Below are 23,917 nucleotides of genomic sequence, written 5' to 3' on the forward strand. Positions count from 1 at the left end.
TTGAAAGTTATTTCATATTTTATTTTCTAATTGCATTAGTTTGCGTCCAATTGTTTTTACATAATTCCAAATGACCGGAAAGTAAACCTTTTAATCAGTCAGTACTAATTAGCTGTCATGAATCTACATAGTAAAAGAACTCATTAGACTTAAGAATAAAATATGACCAGAGCTATCAATAGCTATAAACTTTCAATGAAGAAATATAGAGTAGTTGGTATTTTGCAAAAACATCTTTAAGCAATTTAGAGACTTCCTATCTGTTAGCCTTATGCTGAATTAAATGATGGTAACAATTATTTTAAATATTGTATTGACATGAATATATATATATATGCACATATATATATATATTCTACAAGTTTTTTTTTTTATTATAGTAACCAAAGACTGCAAGCGAAAGAAATGACAAATAGAAAATATAAAGACATGCATGTTCAATTTTATACGGTCCTGGATACCAAGTGAAAAGCGGCAGACACTGCTCTAGGTGCATTACACATATGGACACATAATCAACCCTTCCACCAATTCTGCCGGTACTCTTCTTATCATCCCAATCTTACAGGTGAGGAGCCTGAAACTCCTACAAGTGAGAGAAGGTGCCCATGGTCACTTGCAGGTAAAGGGCAACGTGAAGGGTGGGGGAAAAGGCCTCCTGACCCCAAGGCCCAAGCTCTTCACTCTCCATCACAATGCCTAAATACCTGGCAGCTGGGGGGGAAGAGAGGACCCAGTCCAATACTCTCCAAATTCCTTGGTTCTCTCTGTACCTAAGAAGCTTGTGTCTTAATGCATTTGTAGTGAGACTTAAGATTTTGTCCTTTTCTGAGTAGGAAGAAATAAGGATAAAAAAAAAAAAATGACAGTTTAAGGTAAATCAACAACACAACATGGTGTGTAAAAGTTCATGGGAGTCCAAACAGTATAAATGAAACTTCTTCTTGCTAAGCAGGATAAAGATCTAAGCATTTCCTACCAACACAAATCTTTTTAATCATTATGACAGGTAAACATAAAGAACTCACTTTCATTCTGACACTTTAACTGTAAAGTTATAGTTAATATTGTATGTTTTAAAATCTGTAAACAACAGAAATAAAGTATAAATCCACCTAGGTATTTTTATTTCAAACATGCTTTTACCTATTTGATTACTCAGTTGCTCTGAAGTCAATACTGACAGCAGTTTCTATCTACTAAAGATGTTATTCACCATCCTATAATTTAATATTTACACAAGATACATGAGATTAAGTTAAACTACAAGTCACAAGTTTTGTAACCAACTATATTCACAGCCATGATTATTCTGTAGATGTGGTGAGTAAACCAATGGCCAATCCTTAATAAAATACAAGAGTTTTCATCATGCATAGTTCACAGGCACCTTAAAAGGTGGCCTCTTAAGAGGCTGGATGTTCAAAAAAGATTCAACAGTCAAGCAATTAAATCCTGGCAAATCTTTTTTCACACAAATGCTTGGTTTGGTTATTGAGCCATTTTAGTAATACAACTTATTTGTGCTCTAACTGGAAGTAGAATAAACACTGCATGAAAAATGCAAGCCCATAAAATTCATTAGTAATACCTAATACCCTCTTAGCAGGAAGAATCATTATTCTTGGATTTCAAACATTTTATTTTCTTTTAGGGCATACCCTATAGCATTGTGTTATGGGAATCAAGGAGTATAACCAAAAAACACAAAACACAAACCAAAAACCAACCAAACAAAAAAACTCAACAACATACACACAGATGCTAAAAAACTAAGGACCACTCCCATTCCTCATTTGAAATAAATCAGTAAATCTATACAAATATCACATTAAAGACAAATTAGTAAAACGCTTCTGCCAAGCAGTGTTGCATATGACCTACAACTTTTACCAACCACTTAATAATCATTAGGGTATGAGATTTTCCAGGATGCAATGGCACTAGATTGAACTGTTATTACCTAGGCAAGGAAAAAAAAAATCACTAAAAAAAACACATGAATGGGGGCCATAGTTGTAATTCAAGAAACTTGAGACAAATCATATTTGCTAGAGGAGGTAAGCAGAAAAAATGTGAGTTGTACCATCCCTACCATGAACTACCACAGAGGCAGAGTTACTACATTCTTGGTAAAATAACACAGAAGGATCTATATATACCACAAATTTAGCAAAACACTTTTTTGTACAGAGGCCTAAATATCTTTGGAAGTTTAGGTTTTGATGAAGACAATCACTAAGTCAATTCTTCAAGGCTAGTTTCTTTAAGTATTAAAAACCAGCCCATGGTCTCAGATGCATTCCATCTGGATAAGTGTTCAGAACTCCAAAGAATAAGAAACATGAATCGCAACTATCCACTCATTTCTATTCTTTGATTTAATGTTTTCTAGTACCTCAGATTTTGATTCCAGTGCTTGCACACTTAGGAATAAGCATGAGATTGGAGAAGATACGCTTATTTTTTTGAAGCCACATGAAGGTTTCTCTCCCTTGGTAGAACTTTTCATCATTGAAAACATCTCTGGAGACCAGGAGAATAAACGTTTCACAGCCTAAATGATGGATCTCTTCTCGTGAAGTTGCAGAAGATTTCAATGTAGCTAGCCAATAAATAGCCCAGCCCTTAATTTCATCTTAGTCAAGTTGAGAACAAAAAAACTAAATAAGAGAAAATCCAAATTCCCAATAATATACAAGCAAAACAAATCTTTACACACAATAAAATACATCCTAAACACAAAGTAAGGGTATAATATACTCTGCAGCATGACATTGTCTTTATTGTATTTCTCAGCTGTAGCTCTTCCATTCAGAAATGAGAAACCATCTTTTCAATAAATTGTTATTCGCTCCCTTTTTTTTTTTTTTTTACCAGCTTAGGGATGGTTTGAAAAAAGCTTAATTATACAGTTGTTAGGAAATTAAATTTTCATTTATACATACTTTAAGTGTTTACAAAGCACTCAAAATTGCAGCTTATGTATATGACTTCTGAAATAAAATGACGCTTTTAACAATAATTTTGTTCTTTAAAAATTTTCTACATACATGCACATGATCAAAACAATCTTTTCTTGTTCGGGAAATTTCCTAAGCATAGTAAGAAAAAAAAATGGACAACTATAGCAGTATTTCAATGTTAAGATGACTAGGTGCCACCTACTGTTTGATTCCTGTAACTACTAACCTTACAAATTAAAAACTGCTATTAAAACCCAGGTCCTAAAACCTGCATTTTGTAAATGCTTTTTTGTTGATATGTTTATAGTGGCAAAATAAGGTTATGAAAGAACATAAGTGATATCAAAATTAGTACAAAAATAGCCACATGCTACTTAAATATGAAAAACTGACCTGATCATTTTTTAATTCAAATGCAGATTTCTGTCTCTTTTAAATTGTATCAAAATCTCAAGGGAACATCTAAGTAACTGGAATATACAGAAAGTCAATGTACGGTCAACAGGCTAGTCAAAGTTAGGGCTTAATCATGATCCATAATGAATGTACGGTAAATGGTTTATTTGGAACATTCATTTACTAACTGCAAGTGGTCAAAGTAGGAAAGGCAGTAATGCATTTTTCTCCTCTTTTTAAAAAATAGTAGATGTGGTCTTTTACCTATAAGCTCCAATACATCAAAAGAACAAAGGGGGCTTAACATTTCATGTAAGAGAATTCGGCATTACCGGTTTTTCAAGAAATACCTTAGAAACAAATCAGTCTGCCTTAACAAATTGCACTCATGCTAATAAATTTTAATCTTCTTTAACAGGTCACAGCCAAAATCCAAATTGTTGGAACAATCCTCAGAGAAATTGGAATGTAAAATGTTGAATTCAATTTAGATCTGGAAGGGAAAAGAACATCAGATCAAATGAAAGAATTCTTATATTCCAGAAGTCTACCACATAAGGGAGCCCTGCACCCCCTAAGGATATCTTTGAAGAGGAAATTCTCTACACCAAGTTTTTCTCAATTATAGTTTGCTGCCAGTAAATCTTTACAACTTCCTTCAGAATGTTATGCTATACAAGATGTTTTTAAAAAAATTTTTTTTAAATGTGTATTTATTTTTGATACAGAGTGTGAGCAGGGTAGGGACAGAGAGAGAGAGAGAGAGAGAGAATGTGAAGCAGGCTCCAGGCTCTGAGCTGTCAGCACCGAGCCCGACGTGGGGCTCGAACCCACAAACTGCGAGATCATGACCTGAGTTAAGTCAGATGCTTAACCAACTGAGCCACCCAGGCACCCCGTATACAAAATATTTTTAATAATATTCTTAATAAAGTTTAGTGTCTCTCTTTTGTGCTGGTGATGAGAGATTTTTTTTATTCTGGGGGGGAGCAGATATGCAGGAGTACTATTTCTTTATTTTAATGTTTATTTATTTTTGAGAGACAGCGTGAGCGGGGAAGGGGCAGAGAGAGAGAGAGAGGGAAACACAGAATCTGAAGCAGGCTCCAGGCTCTGAGCTGTCAGTGCAGAGCCTGATGCGGGGCTTGAACCTACAAACCATGGGATCATGACCTGAGATGAAGTCAGGAGCTTAAAAGACTCAGCCACCCAGGCACCCCTAGGAATGTTATTTCTTTAAGAAAGGTACAAGTGTGACAGTTAGCAAATTCTCTCAATCTGGTTATAGGAAAGAAGGCTAGCATACCTATATACCATCTGGAGAAATGTCTTGGAAAAACAGGGTTCTCAGGTGATAAAAAAGGCAACCCTTGCCTTTGCAAATGGTTCAGGGAAACTCCAATTCCTTTAGTATCCACTGTCTTTAGCATCTCTTTCCCTGCCGGACTACAGAGTCCAGTTCCAAGGAATCACTGGCATAGATTCAGAAATTTTTTTCTTAGAAAGTCTTAACCTTGTTTACTAGATCCTCATCCTAACACCTCTGTGTATGTGGTTTCATATTCAAATGTGTTCTCTGCTTAGGTTAATTTCCAAAAATGCCTTCTACCCCAGCTCTAAAAATGTTTATATCACCCCTTAATTTACAACACAATTCCATGTCAGGTTCTTGTATATAATCATTAAATAATAATATCAATAAATCAATAATAATCATTAAATAATAAATAATATAATAATTAAATCTACTATCAAAGTATCATTAACAATTTAGTCACTAGAATTCTCTGGCTCAGGATCTCCAAAGGGAAGAACATTGAAAAAAAGTATGATGTATTTATATAAAAATTCATAAACACATATACACATTGAAGATATGTACTCAAATTTTAATTCACCACGAGCATTCGTAATGGTCTGAAGACGCATCAAAATATAAGAGAGATTGATGGACAAATAAAGATAAGAGATATGGGATAAATCAACTATAGGAAAATGTTAATTACAGAATCTTGCTAGTGGGTACCACTTGTGATGCCTAACTCAGACTTCCCCAAGACCAGCCTTTGTAGTTCTGAAAGGCTCTGGTAATTCTGTTGCAGTCTTAGTCAGCAACTAACTTTTACTGTTAGCAAAACAGTACATTCTCCTCAAATACACCAACTCCAAACCAAGAGTTTGCCAACAGTGCATATCCAACGGATAAAATAGTGTACTGACAAATGGTCTCAATTTTAACAAGACTTTTAATATATGTTGTAATTCCAACGCTTCATATCAAGCTGTTCAAACAAGATTCTTCTTTTAACGTACTAGTATTTCAATTGAGTAGGCATGTTTCTTTGAGAAGATCTTGTATTTCTTTCAACTGTCTCCTAAATTTCATAATAGCTATCTCTTTAAACACTCAAACAAGTTATGACTGCAATGCCTAGCATTCAGGTTGCCAAAGAAGATACTGATCTTTTCTAGAAGAAATGGTGAAAAAGATTATAAGAATCCTCAAAGTATAAACAGTTTGACTAACTGTCTGATAAATAATGAGCATTTTAATTCATGGACAAATCTTGAAATATATCCTAAGTATTCAACATTCTTAGATTAAACAAAGATAGGACAAAGAGCTAGTTTCTCTGTAGATAATTCAGAAACAAAAGTTGAAAAATGTAAGGTGCATCTACTTACATCATCAATGTCTTCATCATCGTCTCCAATGTCATCGAACTGAATTTCGTCATCATCTCCAGGACCAAATGTATCCGTTTCATTGATTTTAGCTAAAGAAACAATAACAAATACACTCATATAACCAAGATGATATTAAAATGAGTAACTGTCCACTAAAAGAAGTGGTCTGCTGGGGCGCCTAGGTGGCTCAGTCAGTTGAGCGTCCAACTTCGGCTCAGGTCATGATCTCTCACAGCTTGTGGGTTTGAGTCCCACATCGGGCTCTGTGCTGACAGCTCAGAGCCTGGAGCGTGCTTTGGATTGTGTGTCTCCCTCTCTCTCTCTGCCCCTCCCCCGCTCATGCTCTCTCTCTCCCAAAAATAAATAAACACTAAAAAAAATTAAAAAAAAAAAAAACAGGAAAAAGAAGTGGTCTGTTGAATTATGAAAAGAGACTCTTAGGAGTCCAACTTAAATTTTAAGTTTTGTTATAAGAAAGATCCTCCTAACTTCTACCTAACAGCCCTACTATATAGAATTTTATACAACAAAATCTCAAGGTCACTGCTAAGCCAAGATGGAAAGTATGAGTTCTAATTTTGTTTGCAGAGATTTTTTTTTTAAGTCAGCTTTATGCCCAGTGCGGAGCCCAATGCAGGGCTCGAACTCACGCCTGTGAGACCAAGACCTAAGCCAAGATTAAGAGTTGGACACTCAGCCAACTGAGCCACCTAGGCACCTCTAACAAAGGTATTTTTAATTCAGGGGGCACCTGTGTGGCGCAGTCAGTTAAGCATCCGGCTCTTGATTTCAGCTCAAGTCATACTGTCACAGTTTATGAGATCGAGCCCACAGAGGGCTCCATGCTGACAGTGCGGAGCCTGCTTGGGTTTCTCTCTTCCCCTCCCCCGCTTGCTCGTCCACTCTCTCAAAAATAAGCAAACGTTAAAAAAAAAATCCAATTCAGGGGCACTTGGGTGGCTCAGTCAGTAAGCGTCTGACTCAATTTCAGCTCAGCTCATGATCTCATGGTTTGTGAACTCAAGTCCCATGTCAGATTCTCTCCTCCTCTCTGCCCCTCCTCTGTTTTCTTTCTCAAAATAAATGTTAAAATTTCTTTTCTAATTTAATACTTGACAAATGTATTAGTTTCAAGTGCACAACACAGTTGATTTGGCAATTATATACACTATGGTATGCTCACCACAAGTATAGTTATGTTCTGTCACCAAAGTTATTACATAATTGACTATATTCCCTATGCTACTTTTCATCTTACTTTAGAACTAGAAGTTTGTACTTCTTAATCCTCTTCACCTATTTCGCCTATTCCCCCAACCCCCCAGCAACCACTAGTTTGTTCTCTATATTTAGGAGTCTGTTTCCCTTGTTTGTTCATTTAATTTTCACATTCCAACGCTGCACAAAAGTTCCTTTTTCTCCCCATCTTCGCCAACACTTGTTATTTTGTCTTTTTGATACTAGCCACCCTGACTGGTATGAGGGGATATCTCATTGTGGTTTTGATTTGCATTTCCCTGATAAGTGAGGCTGAGCATCCTTTCATGTCTATTGGCCATTTGTACGCCTTCTGTGTAAAGTGTTTATTCAGAAAAAAAAAGTTATTGAAGAAATAAAGTGTTTATTCAGTTCCTCTGCCCATTTTTAATGGATTATTTGGGGGGTGTTTGGGGTGTTAAATGGTAGAAGTTCTTTATGTATTTTGGATATTAACCCTTTATGAGACGTATCATTTGCAAGTATCTTCTCCCATTCAATAGGTTGTCTCTTTGTTTTGTTGGTTTCCATTGCCATGCAAAGCTTTTTAGTTTGATGTAGTCCCGACTATTTATTTTACAAAGGTATTTTTAGTAAGGCAGGCTTCAGTCACACAAATTCTAAAGCCATTACAACTTACAACTATGCTTCAAAAAAAAGGTCAGAGCACAGGCTAACAATTTACCACTCACCAAACAGATTCACCAATCAGAAAATTTAGTCAAATCATGATTACCCCTAAGCAAGAAAATGAACCAGGACATGCTAGTCCTATTCCCAGACATACTAGATTGAAAATGTCAAGTATAAAATTTCAGCAGAATTTTCATGCTTAAGTAAAATCATATTGTTTTTCTAATAATCTCCAACAGAGATAAAACAAACACAAAAAACAACACACAACGAAACAAAAACACCAAGTGAAAAATGTAGCCTTACAATATAGTATGTAAAGTACACTGCCCCTTTGGTGGGGTTATGAGGGACTTATTTTTGTTCAAGTTTCCCACATGAGAATGCGTAACTTTTTATTGGTGACAATGTTGGTTTTAAAAAATCCAATGGAATCCTATGATACCTAGGATAAGAACTGAAAACTGACTTTGTAAAAATCAACAACAGTAGCTAATTACAATCACTGCTTCGTATTTAAAGTAGATGAATACTAACAATCTCTTGAGAAGGTTATTGTGAAATAAATACTGTAACAGTATTATTCTTTGGATTGGTATTATGCAAACGTTCAGAGTTCATGAAGTCTACACCGGGAGTGTAGTTATTAGGGATATAAGTTACTTTTTTTCTTAATGTATCCAGTATTATGAAGTATAAGCATGCATACTTAAATCATGCAAGCACTGAAGTAATATGCAAAATCCACAAAATTCTAACAAAATTTCTTCACCTAGTAACACCAAATACTAACACCATATGACAAGTTAATAAAACTCAGACATTACCATGCTCTGGAAGCTCGCCATACGCCTTTAGACTTCTAGCTTCATCTGCATTGTATTTTAAGATTACATCAGCTTTATTATCCTGAAAGAGACAAGTAACTTTTAGAACTGATTATGCCAAAATATTATTTCATAAATTACTTTCAAACTGGATAAAAAATTAAATCTCACATCTTTATAAACTTTTTTCACATTTCAGTTTCCTCCTCCCCAGGGCACTTGTTGTGAAGAGCACAGGATCATGTATGGAATTGCTGAATGACTATATTATTAATTATACTGGAATTAAAATTTTAATCAAGTATTAAAACAAAAATATAAAATAATACCTTTCTCCTACCCTCTAAAAAACATGCAGAACTGTGCCAACCCAATCTTTTTACAGGATGATTAAACAGGCTAATTAAAAAACTGAGACTGTTGTAATGACCTAAGGAAATTAATATACCTTTCCTTGAATCAATGGTTCTTAGAATATGAACTAATTAGAATCTCCAGTGGAGCTTTTACATCTCCAGAAAACAGATTAGTAGATGTGGAATGAAGCTCAAGAATTTGTATTTTCTAAAGCTCTTCAAGTGTTTCTGGTGCAAATATATTAACACCTGCGGGGGACAAGCTTAGGAATCCCCCGGGCTTACACCAATGGGTTAATAAGGCATAAAGAAATAGAAAGTCAATAAAATGCTCACACCCGAGTTTGGGTAAACCAGATTGGCACTCCAAGAATAGGGGGGGTGCAAAGGTCCACAAAACAGGGAGGGGGTGCTGAGCCCCCCAAAATAGAAAGAGGCAAAGGCCTGAAATAGAAACGGTGCAAAGGTGCCCAATACATAGGAATAACAAGATATTTAGGGTGAAAGCACCCCAAATTGAGTACTATAGCAGAAAACTGCTTTCATAGAATAGGGCCAGGTTAGGTAAATTGGTGAATTGAACTGTGGACAGCTGCACCTCAGGCAAAGCAGCCCAGAGCTGAGATGGTTAACAAAAAGAAAAGGTGTCTTGTTAACCCTGAGGTTATTCCCCTTCCTTCTCATCCCCTAGGCCAGCAAAGATAAACAGGTGCGGAGGCGCCTCCTGTCTGCTGTTAACAACCATCTACCCATCTGCCCTGTGCCTGGATTTTGTTTTGTATTGACCCCAAACCCCAAACATTGTATATCTTCAAAATCCCCTTTCCCCCTCACGTCAAGTTAATGTTCCTAGTTTTTTTGTCTCCTTGTACATGCCCATCACGTTTGCAAGCCTTATGATCTAAATAAATATGGGGCAAGGACCCTTATTTGGGGCTCTTGTCTTTTTCGCGGACATTAGCCATCTCTTGTTTTAATCCTGCGTCTGCTCTTTTGCTAGTCTAAAAGAGAACTTTAGACCTAGAGTCTATGACAAACACCTACTGCCTTAGAATGTTCACACTTTCCCATTTGAAAAGAATCTTAGTTAAGGAAAAAGTGTTCATGTTTATTATTTCAACTTCTAAAAGTTCTTTGAACCTAAAAGTAGGTCCAAATGGCTACAAAAATGATCAGTGATGCAAGGGCAGTGTGATTCAAACCAGCACTTCTTCAGCTGTGTATAGAAGCTCAGAGGGAAATTGTTAAAAGGCATATTCTGATTTAGGAGGACTGGGGTGGGGTCTAAAACCCTGCATTTCTAACAAGTTCCCAAAAGCCACTGATGCTACTGGTTCCCCGACCACCCTTTTAAGTGGCAGGGGCAGACAGGTGGCTTGTGGGAGATTAAGAATCAGAAAAGTTGGTCTTGACTGTCATTTTATAGTCAGAATGTTACATCTTTCTGAACCTTGGTTTCCTCATCTGTCAAAGAGAGAATTATTCTTCCTACTTCTGGGGTTATTTTAAAATCAAAAGAAAATGGACATTAAAATGGTATTAACTGGGGTGCTTGGGTGGCTCAGTTGGATAAGTGTCTCTTGATTTCGGCTCAGGTTGAGATCTCACAGTTTGTGGGATCGAGCCCCGTATTAGGTTCTGTGCTAATAGCGCACAGCCTACTTGGGATTCTCTTTCTGCCCCTTCCCTGCTAGCATGCACATGTGCTCTCTTGCTCTCAAAACAAATAAACATTAAAAAAATCTTTTTAAATATGTAAAAAAAAAAAAAAATGGTATTAATTAAAGCAGGATTTTCCAACCTCAGCACTATTGATATTTTAGGCTGGATAATTCTTTGTTGTAGGGGCTGTTCTGTGCAATGGAGGATGTTTAGCATCACCCCTGTCTCTACCTACTATATGCCAAGAGTACTGTCTCCCTCCCCTTGGCCAGCAAGTTGTAACAAGAAATGTCTCCAGGCAGTGCCAAATGTTCCCCGGAGGAAACAAATTCACTCACGGTTGAGAACCACTGATTTATAATAAAGATTTTAATTCTTTATTCTGGAATATATATTTAAAAAAATTAAAGTACGATCAAGGTTATAAGAATAGAAACATCACTCACAACATGATTAAACACATGGTGATGAGTTCTAACAGGTGGAAACCAAATGGATTGCACAGACCCACAATGAGCAGTCTCCAGGTTGAGATCATGAAGGGCAACTATCATTTTCTCTCCTAAGTGCTCATCCAAATTTAGAGCACACACTTCTATCATGGTTTGTACTATAATTACTTGTGTGCCTTATTCTCTTCACTACCAAGCCATAAGTATTTTTGGGGATGGGAGTTTGACTCATTCAGCTATATACACTACAGCAGCAGTTTCCATATTTTGATTTCAGTATGTACGCATTAAAAAAAAAAAAAGAAAGAAAAGAAAAACTGGCATGTGAGGCCCACCCTAAGATTACATTTTTACTTTAACAAATAAGAACACGAACAACACCACAACTATATAACATCATTCATTCCAATAAAGGGAACTTTTTAAATATCAAAAAGGGAAAAAGGACCATTTATAGCTTGATGGAAAATTCACACTGCCTATTATTTTTTCCACAGTGAAAATGTGGACTCCAGAGACTGGCCATTTGGGAACCATGATGACTAGTGTACTAGGCACAATACTGAAAACATAACTAGCCCTTAAGAAATGTTTGTCAACACAACAGTCAAGAGCATGAAGAGGTGGAACTGGGCAAAAACAGTCATGACTTAAGTTCTAAGAATTAATGGCTCATAAATACAATCAAGTGAATGATGAAAAAAATTATTATTATTTTTTACCTGGTAGTCTCGGAGACCAACCAATATAATGTCTGAGGTATTTATCCAAACCTAAGAAAGAAAAGTCACTGTATGTTACATTTAAAAATATAGAATCAAAGCAACACTCGGTCAGTCTTTCCATAAAATACTATTCACCCAACTGTGGGTGAAGTACCTAGATTCAGAATTAGGAAAAAAAAAAAAATCCAAAAAACTTTATTAAGCAGGTGAGCATGTTTCAAATCTGTAATTTGGAATGTTAAAACACACACACACACACACAATGATCTTATTTAACTAAATGAGTTCATTAATGCCAGAAGAATGATTAGAAATTTAGTAATTTGTAATAGTGAATTACTCCAGGTGGTTAGTTATCTATCCATTATATGTGAGAATATAAAGTTAGAAATGTGCTTTTTTCTCCTTCCCTCCCTTCCTTCCACCAGCCCACATACACAAAGCTGGCAAACCTCCTTAAAATAACCCATAAAATCAGAGTCAGAGGGACTTTTACCCAACTTGACTAATAAATTGGCCTTAACACCCACTATGATGGGAAATTAATCATTACTTTCCAAGGAAGCCCATCCAGCATCACAATTCCAGAAATTTAGTATCACCATAACACTTAATGTAATTCATATTGAAATTTTCTTAACATGTTTTACAAAGATTTCCCCCACCCTCAAATCAGAATCCATACATGGGCCACCTACCCCATTTAACCATTAGGTCTCTTTAATCTCCATTCAACTGGAATAGTTCTCACCCTCAGCCCTCTTGCCGCTGCTGCCCATTTCCCCCAACTTTAAGGTCACTAACCTTGTAGTAAGGGTCTGGACATTTGTTTTACAGTCTCCCTTAATTTGGATTTGTTGATTGATTCTTCATGACTAGGTTCAGGTTAAACATTTTGGGCCTAACAACATAGGTGACATAAATGAGTCTTTAAATGGAATCCGTATAAAGTTATCATCATGGAGTTTGCTGTTTTGATTTATCATAGTATATCACTGTTCTACTGAAATCTTTGAGTAATTTACAAAAATGAGGTCCTTGACCCATAAAAACTATAGAGCCATTTCCCCCCATTGATCATAATTTTAAAGTAAAACAAATCTCCACACCTACCTTTTTCCTCAATTTCCCTCTGATGTGACATAACCTCTTTACACCATCAAAACACATGGCTTCTAATCGTCCATTTCCCAACATTTTGATTACTTGAGCATATTCTTGGGGGAGAGAAAAGAAAAGTGTATGGGATACTGTTCAACTTCTCATACAACAGCAACTTAAAAATCCACATAAAATGGACAAGAACACAGGGGCACCTGGGTGGCTCAGTCAGTTGAGCGTCCGACTTTGGCTTAGGTCATGATCTCACAGTCCGTGGGTTCAAGCTCTGTGCTGGGCACTGTGCTAACAGAGCCTGGAGCCTGCTTTGGATTCTGCGTCTCCCTCCCTCTCTGCCCCTTCCCTGCTCCCGTTCTCTCTCTCTCTCTCTCAAAAATAAATAAAACATTAAAAAAATTAAAAAAAAATGACTAGAACACATAGGTATATTGGTTAGGAATAAATGTGTAGTAAAATAAATACAAGGGAGTGATAAACCAACCCAATGGCAGAACCAGAATCTAGATTCCATAATGCCATTTCTATGGTAAACTGTCTTTACTATCAGAAATGCTTTAATTATCTACTGATTTTGAGTAAGTAGAATGACTCTGGTCTTCTAAACTGTATGCTTTACTTTTTAAAGTTTTATTTATTTAAGTAATCTCTACATCCCACATGGACCTCAAACTCATGACCAAAATCAAGAGTCACAGGTTCTTTGGACTGAGCCAGCCAGGCACCCCTTAACTGTATGCTTTACTTTTGGAGATCAAGGTGGCCTGTCCCAAAATGTACATCACACCCCATCAATCTCTCACACTGGGATCCTCTCCCAATTTTGGATCTCCTTTCCCTCAAAACCTTCAGAAGCTAATCCCAACATAATTTTTGGTATATGTGACACATAAAAAGTAGCTTTAACGTTAGTAATGTCTTTGTGAAATTAGATTTCATTATTAGGGATTATTCTAAAGTTTTTGTGAAGCCAGAAAGATACTTAGGCAAAATGCCAAACTTTTAATCAAAACCTTCCCAAAAGGAAACCCAGGAAGTCACGCAGTTTTACTGCCACTTGGAAAACTGAGGGGATGATGAGCATTCATTAGCTTGCAAAGGGGCCTTGACTAGGGGGCAAGGGAGGGTATTGCTTCAGAACCCTGAGCTTACTCAAGTTGTGCATAAGACTGACTCCCACAGAGAATATCCACCGATTTGTAAATACACTGAGACTTAACTTTGAAAGGCTCAACTGTGGGGCTGACACGCTGAAGTGAGTTGCTCAGACTACAGTGAACCTAGAGCCTCAACATGGTAGGCCAACTCAAAGGCAGTCTGTCTTCCAAAGTGGGGAAAATGAAAAAGCGATGGTCACAGTAAAATCAACTATTAATGCAGGGAAGAATGAGAAAGGCTAAGTAACTGAAATGTCTTTTAGCCATAATACGTGTTTCATTTTTAGTGGCTTATATATACACAGCCATGAACAAATTCATCAAAGTTCTATAAAAGGATAATCGAATAAAGTTCTTTGTTAAAATATGCTGGAAATTATTGCAATAACTGGTCAACTTCAAAAATAGATTAATAATGTATTCGTGCTAAATTATCTGAGCGTGATAATTCTATTGTGATTATGTAAGAGAATATACTTAAACACAATAAGGTAAAAGTATCATGAAGCCTGCAACTAACTTTAAAATGGTTCAGGAAATACACACACATGAAGGGTTTAAGGGAGTTCATTGCATTAATACTGCAATTTTTCCGAAGCAGCTTTTGAAGTTGCTCAAGGGTTGTGGGGCACCTGGGTGGCTCAGTCGGTTAAGCATCTGACTCTTGATTTTGGCTCAGGTAATGATGTCATGGTTTGTGATACTGAGCCCTGCATGGGGCTTTGAACTGACAACACGGAGCCTACTTGGGATTCTCTCTTTTCCCTCTCTCTGCCCCTCCCCCGGCTCGTGCTTTCTCCTCTCTCTCAAAATAAATAAACATTAAAAAAAAAAAAAAAAAAAGAAAGAAAGAAATTGCTCAAAAATATGGGAAATCAGTGTTACGTATCTTAGTTTGGAAAGGTCAATTGTTTGGTTTTATTGTATTGTTTTCTGAAATTATATGCTAATAGTACTGGAGAAATGAGGCCAAGGCCTCTAACTCATCCCTTAAAAATCCACTGTCCAATGAAAATACTATGTAGCACCATTTACTGGGTGGCCCAGTCAGTTAAGTGTCTGACTCTTGATCTCAGGGTTGTGAATTTAAGCTCCGCGTTGGGACTCCATGCTGGGAATGGAGCCTACTTAAGAAAAAAAAAAAATCTACGAAATCATGGAATTGTTAACTATAGCTTTTGAGGCTTAGTTCTTTTTGAACTGTACAATTCTTTATTAGTTATGAATATTCCTGCAAAACAATGAAACCTAGAGGTTTATAAAAATGCTACCAATAGGGGTGCCTGGGTGGCTCAGTCTGTTGAGTGTCGGACTTCGGCTCAGGTCATGATCTCACAGCTTGTGAGTTCAAGTTCCGGGTCAGGCTCTGTGCTGACAGCTCGGAGCCTGGAGCCTCCTTTGGATTCTGTGTCTCCCTCTCTCTGCCCCTAACCCACTTGCATTCTGTCTCTGTCTCTCTCAAAAATAAATAAACATTAAAAAAAAATTTTTTTTTTTCAAAATGCCACCAATCAACACACACTGAGCATACCAAGAATTGATTACTAAAAGAAGGGCTCTAGGGAGGTGGGGGGGGGGGGGGTGGTGAGAAATGGAGGACAAAGAGGAACACATGATTTTATTGCTCAGGATTACAAAGTTATATCTTTTATGTTTACAAACTGCAAATTCCCTATTTTAAAAAAGAAAACTATTACTAAAAAAACCCCTCACTTATAGAAACGCTTACCCTGTCCATCTTCTTTAAACACCAGCTCTCTCTTTTCAGATTCATTCTCATTCTTACCTCTGCGTCTATTTTTACCTCCTTTACCTAATGGTTTTAAAGAAAGAAAAAGACATTAATTATTTGCAAAATAGGAAAGAAACTAAATGACTCACAACACGCTTTTAAAAAATCACTTACATTTAAAAATTCACTTAATGTGGTCACACAATCATATTAAATTTACAATTTCCGATCATACTAAACACACACATAGCATTACTCCCCTACCCTTCTTGGAAATTCCTTTTCGGTTATTTCTGTCATAAACTACAAACTGCAAGCAGATATTATATAAAAGTACATAGATCCCTGAGAACATCTGCATTCAATGACCAAAATTCCTAGATCATAATGACCACTGGTTGAGCACACTGCTCAATGAACCCCTCCCACAGGTGCCCACAAAGGCCAGGGTGGGAGATATTATAATGAGTTACTGATAGATTTCTAAATAAATAAATAAACAGTCCCCCACCCCTTTTACCAGACTTCCCCACGAAAGGTCTGAGTTCAATTAGGATGACTGGAGGCGAGGGGGTCAAGTTACAGCTCCTGGAATGGGATATACTGATTTTGTTGTGGAGGGAGAACAACTCTGGCTACCTTCAGAATTTGAATTCTACCTTATAGCTGTAGCAAAGATTCAATGAGCCAAGTATTTGAAGTTAAAAAAGCAAGTTACTACTGCCTGAACTTGGAAGCAACCAAGATGTCCTTCAGTAGGCAAATGGATAAACTGCGGTACATCTACACAATGAAATGTTTTCAGGGCAGTGAAATTATTATTCTGTATGATAGTGTAATGGTGGATACATGTCACTATACATATGCCAAAACTCAGGCAATATACAGCATAAAGAATGAACCTTAATGTTAATGTAATCTATGGACTTGGCTGGGCTGGTTGGGAGAAATCAAAGGCCAGATCCTACTAATACATATACTGGCTCATGTTAACAACATGCTGGGGGGGGAATATGAGAATTCTACTTTCTGTTCATTTCTCTACAAATGTAAAACTGCTCTAAAAACAAAGTCCATTAAAAAACAGGGGCATCTGGGTGGCTCAGTCAGTTGAGCATCAACTCTTGATTTTGGCTCAGGTCATGATACCAGTGATGAGGGAAACAAAGGCAAGAAAAATGTAGTTTAAATTAAATCCCCTTACAGCTTACAGCCCACTCTGATAGATACCAGAGACCTGCAGCATGTAACATTCCACAAGGAGTTTATGGCTGCCTTAATGTCGATAAATGTTTACATGATATGAAACACCCAAAGCAACTGGAGCGCCTGAATGGCTCAGTTGAGCGTCTGATTAGCATCCAACTTCGGCTCAGATCATGATCTCCAGGTTCATAGGTTAAAGCCCTACACAGGGCTCTGTGCAAACAGCTCAGAGACTGAGCCTGCTTCGAATTCTGTGTCTTCCTCTCTCTCTGCCCCTTCCCAAGTCACACTCTGTCTTTCTCTCTCAAAAATAAACAAACATTAAAAAAAAAAAAACCCAAAACTAAATGCAACCTTATCTTGACAATAGCTAAACCTTCAGGGTTCTATAAGACTCTGCTTTCAGCATACAGAAATTCCTTAGAAACTATCTCTATCCCCCCGCCCACTGCCTCCACAAACTTAAAAGTGTATCATCAGTCGCTCCTCACAATCCCAGCACAGCTCTTTCTGCCCACGGATCCTGTCCCCCGTGTTATAATAAAATCACCTTTTTGCACAAAGACATCTGAAGAATTCTTTCTTAGCCGTATGCTCATGAACCCCACTTCAAATTTCATCACTAAGATTGTGGGATCGTGCTGAGCATGAAGCCTGCTTAAGATTCTCTCTTCTCTGCCTCTCTCCCTTGCTTTCAAGCAAGCACACTCTCTAAAACAGGGATGAAATCAGCAAAATCCAGACAGTGGGGGCAAAGGAAGACAATTTGTTTTCCTCACTAGATACCTTATGGGGAAGAGGGGGGAGAATCAGATAGATGGGGAACTTAAAGATTTTTTAACAGACTTAAAAGACATTATCTACCAATAGCAAGGTGTAGACCAAATCTGGATCCTGATTTGGTGTGGATGGTGCTGGTGCAAGTTTAGTTGTGAATTGTGTCTGGGGCCAGGAGGTAACTACCTAAATGTATATTATACTAGTATACTTTTGTACATATGTATATATTCAAAATTCTTCAAAATGTAAATTTAAAAATGAATACAAGGTGAAGAAGAGTAGATGGCTACCACTGGTGTAAAAAAAGAAAAATGCATATTCATATTTGCTTGTATATACATAAAATACTTCTGGAAAGGCATATGCAAAAAACTTAACAATGACCGCCCATGAGAAGAACTGTTTGGCAACAGGACATGTTCTAGAAAGAGACTGCACTTTTCACATTTTGAAATTTGAATTGCGAATGTATTTACTATTCAAAAATTAAAAAAAAAAAATACTTCAACCAAAAGCAGAGGTATATGATCCTTTAGGTGGGAAAACTGGTAAAAGGTTACTGTCCTTATTACAGGTACCAAGAAGCAGGCCTAACCTAGCCATAAAGAAGAGACAAACAGGAACAATATTTCTGAGATGGAAACAAGAGAATTATGACCAGATGTAGAGGGAGGGAAAAGCAAAGGATGAATGGAGCTTTCACAAAAAACTTCTCAGGATCTCAGACTACGTAAAATGAGGGAGTTAGAACAGAAGATGTAAACACCTCCACCTTGCTTCTACCATTTAGAATTCTAGATTCTTCTATCTCCTGATATCCTTAAAAAAAAACCCGTAATTCTCCCTCTCCCTTTGTTTTTCATACTTTCAATGATAATACCGATCATTTCCCGACTCTCTCTTTTTCTTAGAGGGCCACTTGCACTATTTTAAAAGTTTATATATTTTGAGAGAGAAAGAGACAATCCCAAGCAGGCTCCATGGGGCTCACCTGGGGCTCAAACCCATGAACTGTGAGATCATGACCTGAGCCGAAATCAAGAGTCGGATGCTAAACCAACTGAGCCACCCAGGTGCGCCACCACTTGCACTATTCTGGATCTTTACCAGCCCCCACCCCACATTATGCCTATTCCTCTGGAGCTTCATTAATTCCAAAGTCCCACCATCTGGTAACCCACTTTCTAAGGAAATTAAATTTTCTCTTACCTATCACTTCTATGCTAATTTTGTATCTCAGCCCTCTACTTCAACTAAGCATTGGTTTCATATTTACAATGGGTCCAGTGAATGGGCTACTGTCATCTCAAGCTCAAGATTTTATTCAAAACTCATTTTTTCTTTACAAAGCTGGTCCTTAATCAACACTCCCGTTTCTGTTAGTGGTAACATGATCACCTTACGGAACATAAATCTCTCAACCTATAAACAAGCCAGCCTACCTCTCAATACTTCCCTTCCACTATCTTATACTTCAATCCAAGCAGATTTCTCACTGTCCCAGTAACTTACCCTTAAGTTACTATGCCCAAACTATGCCTATGAGACAGGTACTATTTTGTCTTTATTTCACAAGAGATGATAGTCTTCGAAAGGTTAAGTGACTTATCCAAGGCGATATCACATGAAGTGAGATCTGGGATTTGAAGTGAGCAGTATGTCCCCACTTAACTATACTCTTAACCACTATATGATAAAGTCACCCATTTACTTGTCATAATCACCCTATGAAGTAATAACATTTATCCCCAGTTTACCAGGGAGTTCACTGAAGATCAGACAATTAACTCATTTATTATTTCAGGGTGTGTGGGTGAAGAGACTCAAACCTGATCTTTTTGTTCCTGACCCTCATATTAGGGTCTCTCTCCACAGCATTTTGTTCCCGTTCCAGAACCTACTAAACCACATTGATGGCCATTTTCAAAAGGTAGGAGAAAGGCTGTAAGTGGTAGTGATACTAAAGAACTCATGGAAAGAACCTGGAAGCAGCAAAAGGTTCATAGTCCAAACAAAATAATGAATGTGCACCTGGCCACTGCAAAGACAGATACATTAACTTCTAGAATCCAGTGCACTTAATGAGTCCTAGGGGCAGTCTCATAATGCTTTGTGCTATTGTCAGGTGGACCTCTATATCCTGACCCACCCAGAGTCCTTAGAGTTCAGTATGTGAGGCATTCTTCAGGGAAACCCAAACTGCTTTCCTAGGAAGAGTAAAGTTATCTCTGGCTTCAAGCCATTAATCATTCAAGCCAGATCTTCAAACTAGAGTGAAAGCTCCTTTAGGGCAAGGATCTTACTGGCTTTGTTTACTGAGTTATTATATACAGAGCTGGGCAATTCTTTGAATGAATCCGTCAAGGGTAGTCTATACATTCCTAAAGGAGGGGCAATTTTAAAATTAAAGGCAGTAACTTCCTCAAAGTGTGGGAGCACCTTACCCCAAATGGTCGTCATGAGTGGACCAAAGGATACCCTTTTTTTCTGAGGTAATAAGCTAAAAGAATCTAGATGATTCTAGAGGAAATAAGCTGGTAACAATCAGTCCAAAGCAAAACTCATTCAACACACAGTTCATGGCAATTTATATCCTTGTGAAATCACCACCAAGATTGTATTCAGAAGACTTCTGGCTCTTCCAATAAAGAAAAACAAACAAACAAACAAAAAAACCCATGAATTTATTTCTACATTAGTAAACCTCATCTTATAAAATCCAGGGGTCTTGGAAAGCACTGTTCCTCTAAGGTAACAGATTGGTTTTACATGTAATGGAATGATAAACACCAAATTCAGAAAGGCGGTTACCTCCAGAAACAGGAAGACAGGGGAAGAGACAAAGGGTTTTAACTGATCCTGTGTTTTAATTTCTCAAGTTCAGAATAATGGATTCCCAGGTGTTCACCATATTGTTATATTTCTCGTACGCTTCAAATATTATTTATAAAGAATGATCTATTGCTTGCCAATTCATCAGAACTAACCATACCCTGATCACTCCCCTCTCTATTTTACTGCCATGTAATGGAATACAACTTTAAAGGAGGCTAGTGAATTAGATGTGATTTAATGTATAAGTTTAATGCAGAAGTCCTGTTCCCGTAGAACCTATTATTATTCATCCGAGAGTGAAGTCAACAAAAGGAAGGTGACTTAATCCAACAAGTATTTATTGAGCATCTACTAAGTGTCAAGTGCTAGCAATTCAATGTGATTAAGACAGATACCATTACTGTCTATTATAGCTTACAATCTAGTGAGGGAATTGGAAGCCTCCTCACTAGAAATAAAAGGGAGAATAAGATACTTACTGAGGTGATCCAATTACCATCTAAGAGGAAATAAGACATTAGACAGGTTACCCCAGAAAAATTAACAGTAAAATGCTACAAAAAGGGTCTGCAAGCTACATTTTGAGATAACCACACCAAATCTTGCACAGAACTGCAAGCAAGTACCCCAAGGGATAAAATGAGTAGCCACAGAGACAAAGAGGAAATCAGGTAGAATCCCTGGAGCCGTCTGTGAAGTAGAAAAGAGAACAGAAGTAGGCCTGGGTCCAGGCAAGGGTCTGAAGGATTAATAACCAAAGGAAACTTCCCGTGGGTTGTGTAATACGCTCCTCTCCTGAGGGAAACACAATGATTTCCCTGTTTCTACTGGCACAATTTCCTTGGAGAAATTATAAAGATACTTAAAAAGACAGAAGTCTCCTGAAGTCTAAAAAAGGGGATAATTTCTTTAAGACTCTTCCACTTTTAGGTAGATTAGGCCTTCCATTTTGGAAATTCCAAATAAACATCTTCAAGACTGATAATTTGTGGACGTTTAGCCTCAGAATGGAGAAAACTTAAAGGTCTTTACTCCTAATACAATATATACAAGATCTGAAGCAAAAATAAGAAAACCTGGTTAAATATGAAAGTGTTCCCCCCCCCCAAAAAAAGGTAAACGCCGTAAAGGGATGGGGAAGAGTAGATCTCTAGACATGAACCCTAAATATGTAAATACGCATTAAGGTTTCATTCACTGTGAAAAAGGGAGAGGGAGTAGTCTCAAAAACACTCAACTATTCATTAAGAAACCCATGCAGGAGTACCTGATCACTAAAGCAGGCATTACTCTTTCAAAGTTAAGAACTGCTTCCAGGGCTTAACTCTCGTTGCCCAGGGAGGCCAAAGGCTCCCATTTGTGAAACCCTGGCCGCCCGGGAGAGGTCTCCCCACGAGTCCATAAAGCGCCGCGGTCACTCTGGCGCGAATCGGGAGCAAAAGCCCACATTCTCCCGCAGGAGGCCCTACAAAAATGGCGTCGGCTCCACCCCAATGTGACCAAACTGGTACACAAGAGTAACTTCTCAGCTCCTTTCCCAAGCCCCAAACCGCGTGTGGATCGTCCAGCCGCCTGCAGGCAGAGAGGAGTGTAAGGTCACTGCGGCCTGGGCAATACGGGGCGCCGCGGACAGGACCAGGCCGACCGGAGTCGTGGTCCCGGGGTCCAAGGCAGCATTACCTTTATTCTTGGGCATGGCGGTGACGGCGGCCTCCCGGCGTTTCCGACTCCTATCCGAGTGGTGGTGGTGGTGGCGGCGGCAGCAGCGACTCTTCCGAGGGGCCCCAAGGGCGACGCGTGGGACCGCGCGGTACCAAACAGGCAAGCGAGGCCGGGTCGCGTGCGCGGGAGAGTCTCGCAACCGACTTCTTCCGAGATCCGCCTGCGCCCACGCTCAGCCGCAGCAAATGGCGTCGCGACTGCTTGCGTCACTTTTCCCCGCCTCCCAACGCCGGCTGGCCCGCCCCCACCTCTCCGGCCCTATGGCGCAGGCGTGGCCGACTGACCCCCATTGTTAGGGCGGAGGGTGACGCGCTTTTGAAGCGTTCGCGGTAGTTCGCAGAAACACGCAGGGGGCGGGGCCATGAGCGGGGAGGAGAAGGAGTCTCGGAGGGAGTGGGCGGGGCCCAGGCGTCATAGTAAAGGACGGATTCAGTTAGCGCCCGCTGCTGGCTGACATCAGACCTCCCTGCTGCTTTGTGACAAACCCGTGTCTCTGGGTTTGAGCTGCTGACTCATTAACTAATCTCACAGCTAGTTTTAACTTGGCCCTTTCACCCGCCCGACCAGGTCTGGGGCCTGAGGGGAAGGGCAAGGCTTTCCTGTCATTTCCATTACCCAGGCATAATATCTGCATGACACTTGTTATTACTTTATAAATATCTGTCTTCCCTACCTCACTGTAGGCAGAGACTACATCTGTTGCTTACTATTCCCACCAGTTAGCAGAATGTCTGCCACACACTGGGTGCTCAATATACACAAGAAGGGAGGGAGGGGAGAAGACAAACTCAGTGTTATGGGCTGAAATGTGCCCTCCCAAATTTCATATGTTGAATTCTTAGCCCCTAACACCTCAGAATGTGACTATTTGGAAGTAGGGTCTTTAAGGAGGTAATTAAGTTGAAATGAATTCATTAAGGTGGGCCCGAATGCAATATTGACTGGGGTCTGTATAAGAAAAGGAAATTAGGGGCACCTGGGTGGTCTGGCTATTCATGGGTTCAAGCTCTGAGCTGACACTGGGGAGCCTGCTTGGGATTCTCTCTCTCTCTCTCTCTCTCTCTCTCTCTCTCTCTAAATAAATAAATAAATAAATAAATAAATAAATAAATAAACAAACTTTAAAAAAAGAAGAAGAGGAGGAGATTAGGACACAGGCACAGAGGGGAACACCATGTGAACGAGAAGGTCAACAAGCCAAGGAGAGGAGCCTCAGAAGAAACCAAAAGTGCAGACCTCTTCATCTCAGACATCTAGCCTCTAACACTGTGAGAAAATAAGTTTTTGCTGTTTAAGGCATATTCAGTTTGTGGTATTTTGTTATAGTAATCCCAGCCAACTAATACAGCTGACTATGCGGGACATATAGCTTCACTATAAACTTATTTTAGGGGCACCTGGGTGGCT

The 23,917-nt window shown here is 38.6% G+C and overlaps 1 protein-coding gene across 1 annotated transcript; it reads right to left on the reverse strand.

The window, feature by feature from the left end:
• EIF1AX (eukaryotic translation initiation factor 1A X-linked) lies at positions 1–22,720 on the reverse strand. The gene is made up of 7 exons (XM_004000333.6): positions 22,469–22,720; positions 15,965–16,048; positions 13,076–13,179; positions 11,960–12,010; positions 8,768–8,849; positions 6,048–6,139; positions 1–3,855 (listed from the first exon to the last, which is right to left on the reverse strand). Exons 1-7 carry the CDS (start codon positions 22,482–22,484, stop codon positions 3,850–3,852), a joined length of 435 nt encoding a protein of 144 aa, XP_004000382.1. The 5' UTR covers positions 22,485–22,720; the 3' UTR covers positions 1–3,849.
• Between the last annotated feature and the right edge of the window lie 1,197 nt (positions 22,721–23,917).

Source organism: Felis catus, chromosome X (assembly GCF_018350175.1).
Source record: "Felis catus isolate Fca126 chromosome X, F.catus_Fca126_mat1.0, whole genome shotgun sequence".
In the NCBI taxonomy this organism is placed as follows: Eukaryota; Metazoa; Chordata; class Mammalia; order Carnivora; family Felidae; genus Felis; species Felis catus.